Source organism: Anopheles coustani, chromosome 3, assembly GCF_943734705.1.
Source record: "Anopheles coustani chromosome 3, idAnoCousDA_361_x.2, whole genome shotgun sequence".
NCBI lineage: Eukaryota > Metazoa > Arthropoda > Insecta > Diptera > Culicidae > Anopheles > Anopheles coustani.
Window position 1 is genome coordinate 49,653,431 of NC_071288.1, and position 2,856 is coordinate 49,656,286.

At 54.6% G+C, this 2,856-nt stretch overlaps 1 protein-coding gene across 1 annotated transcript; it reads left to right on the forward strand.

Moving 5' to 3' along the window:
* The first annotated feature begins 240 nt into the window (after nt 1-240).
* Nucleotides 241-2,045, forward strand: LOC131259348 (uncharacterized). Its single transcript, XM_058260817.1, has 3 exons — nt 241-476; nt 1,155-1,378; nt 1,645-2,045. The coding sequence occupies exons 1-3, from the start codon at nt 241-243 to the stop codon at nt 2,043-2,045; spliced, it is 861 nt and encodes a 286-aa protein (XP_058116800.1).
* Nucleotides 2,046-2,856: the final 811 nt, after the last annotated feature.

Below are 2,856 nucleotides of genomic sequence, written 5' to 3' on the forward strand. Positions count from 1 at the left end.
CGGTCGCTATAAAAGGGGTTACAGCATTCGGATACCGGCACAATTCATTAGCGAACGTTGCAGACAGACGAACTGTAGCTAAATAGGCTCCGCCCGAAAACCGAAGTGTGAACCGAGCAAGTGATCGTGATCGAAACAACCCAACGCCACGAGTGTCCTTTTTGTGTCCGTACAAAAGGAACGCAACGAAACCGCGCCACGCACAGTGCAATTTGTTTGTTCGAAAGCAGCAGCAGCAGAATGAAAGTGTTTATCGCAGTAGCCGCCCTTCTGGCCGTGGGCATGGCCGCCCCGGCACCGGCCGAGCAGGGCTCCAGCCCGAGCGGCGGAGCGTTCAACATGATGGCCAAGTACTTCGGCTCCTGCCTGGACAGTGACGAGATGGGAACCTGCTTCGCCGTCAAGGGCATTACGGCGCTGAACCGTGCCGCCCGCGCCGCCAACATCGAGCTCGCCCCGGGTGTCACTTTCGCAAGGTGATCTTTAAGTGTTGCCATTCCTCACCCGGTTGAGGTCGATCCGGATCTCAGTGTTTTCCTGTTCCTGTAGTGTGTTTTAGTTTGAGAGTGCTTAAGCAAAGGACCCAAGGATCTAAAGACCTTTGAAAAGCAGTGTTTGAATGTTCAGTAAAGGGATTAGAATTCAATACATGTTTAGTTCTCTGATGATGGTGGCCAAAAGTGATAAAACTCCTCCAGCTTTTAGTTGACAGAAGTCTCAAAATGATTCCCAAGCGAAGAGATACATAAGATTGTTGAAATCTACGCACTTTTCACTTCCATTACGAATTTCCTATTATCGAGGGTGGAACTGGGTGTTTTAAAATCTAATTCTATTTATTTGCTATACATTGCATATTCATTTTGAGGGTATTGAAACTTATGTGCTTATCCCGATGGTTTCTTTTTCATCAGAAAATCAGCAGAAAATCTACTTAAGAATTTCACAAATCACGAGTGACGCAATACTTAATAGTTTTCGATCACAATTTTGGAATGGAATATTCGTTTCTTTATAATTAAAAAAAAAAAAAAACACACGATGAACCACGAAAATGAAAGGAAAATGCTGAAGGGATCTGTTTGAAACCCATTCAAAAGATTTAGTGCCAGAATTATATCGTTTTAATCTCATCGTTTTAAAAAAATCAACAGAGACCCGGCGGTCCCGACCGAGCGCACCGGAAAGGCCATCTCGGAGAACGAAATCATCAGCACGCTGCCGGCCGACGCCGACCAGAAGAGCGACGCCCTGTTCGATCTGGCCATCGATTCCGCCAAGCGCCTGTTCAGCGCCCGCTCCATCACGTTCAAGCTGCCGGAGGAGACGACCGAGAACATCGCCCGCTCGCTGGAGGAAGGTAGACTGCTGAAGAAAGGTGCGTACCGTGTCCGACTGCGTCCCAAACTAACCGCCCGCCCTTCCCTCCGTTTGCTTGTTTCCGTTTTCCCCACCCGTTTCGTTCCCACCTACCCCGAATGCCGTGTGTCGTAACACTTCCGATCCGCTAACAACCACCCGCTAACACCAACAACCATCGTCTCCCCGAACGTCGTCGAACTCGCCCCACCGGTTCCGGACCCCCCGTCTAACACCCGGCCACCCGTCGCGTCTCGTCGGCGTGCTTCGCTTCCATTTTCGCAGGCAAGAAGCTGAAGAAGGTCCTCGGCCCGCTGGTGCTCGCCCTCGGCGGCAAGCTGTTCGCGCTGCTGCCCCTGTTCCTCGGTGCCGTCGCCCTGCTCGCCGTCAAGGCCCTGCTCGTCTCGAAGGTCGCGTTCGTGATGGCCGCCGTGCTGGCCGCGCAGAAGTTCCTTGGCGGAGGCGCCGGTGGTTCTCCGCTGAACCTGCTCTCAAAGGTCGCCGGAGGTGGCTCGGGAGGTGCCGTCGTCGGTGGCGGAGCCTCGGCCGGTGCTGGCGGATGGTCGTCCGGTGCTAGCGCCGGCGGCTGGTCGAACGGCGGTGCCGCCTCGGCCCAGTACCCGTACGCCCGCAGCTACGACACCGCCCAGGAGCTCGCCTACAGCGCTCAGGCCCCGTCGCAGTAAGCCCTCGGAAGCCCTCGGAAGGGTTCCCCACCCGCAAGGAGGGAGGACAAGTAGAAGGAGGGGAAACCGAAACACTTGATCAAGCACCAGCACATCACCTCCATTCCAACGCCATCTGATGGACGATGCATCCTTCTTAACGCTTTCCGCCGACATCGACAGGAACCGATCGACTCCGCAGCATCTCTCTCTCTCTCTCTCTCGACTGTATTTTCCTCCACTATCGTCGTCGTTGCCTTCTTTCTCACTTCTCTCATCCATCGACTTCGCCCCACTTTCGCCTTCACCCTTTTTCGAGGCCAATCCTTCGGCCCGCCGTATCTTCTCGCTTGCACGACGAACAAACATACCGATGTCTAGTCTTCCTGTTGCATGGGCCGTGGCTTTCGGGGTCGTCCTCGACAAACGCGAGAGGAGGTTGAGACACGCAAATCGCGAGCCCAATTCCGCCAGCAATTAACAGAGTGATGCGCAGCGGCTCGAGACGACGACCAGAGCATCACGCTTATTGGTGCGTCATCATTACTCCTTCCCACTACACCAAAGCGCCTGCACGCACGCACCCCCACCTCCGCCACACAGCACCCTACACCCCTCCACGAAGCCTGAGAGCGGACTCTCATCAGCACACGAATGGCATCGAGTATCCGGATGTCCGTTTATGTAAATACACCGACCAAAAGCCGATCGAAGCGCTTCGCCTTTCGTGGATGCCCGGGTTGGGCGCTGGCAGGGTGCGGAGTTGCGGTCCATTTGGGGTGGGAAGGTAGGCCACCAGCTTTCTCTTCTCTTCTTCTCTTCTTCACCACAA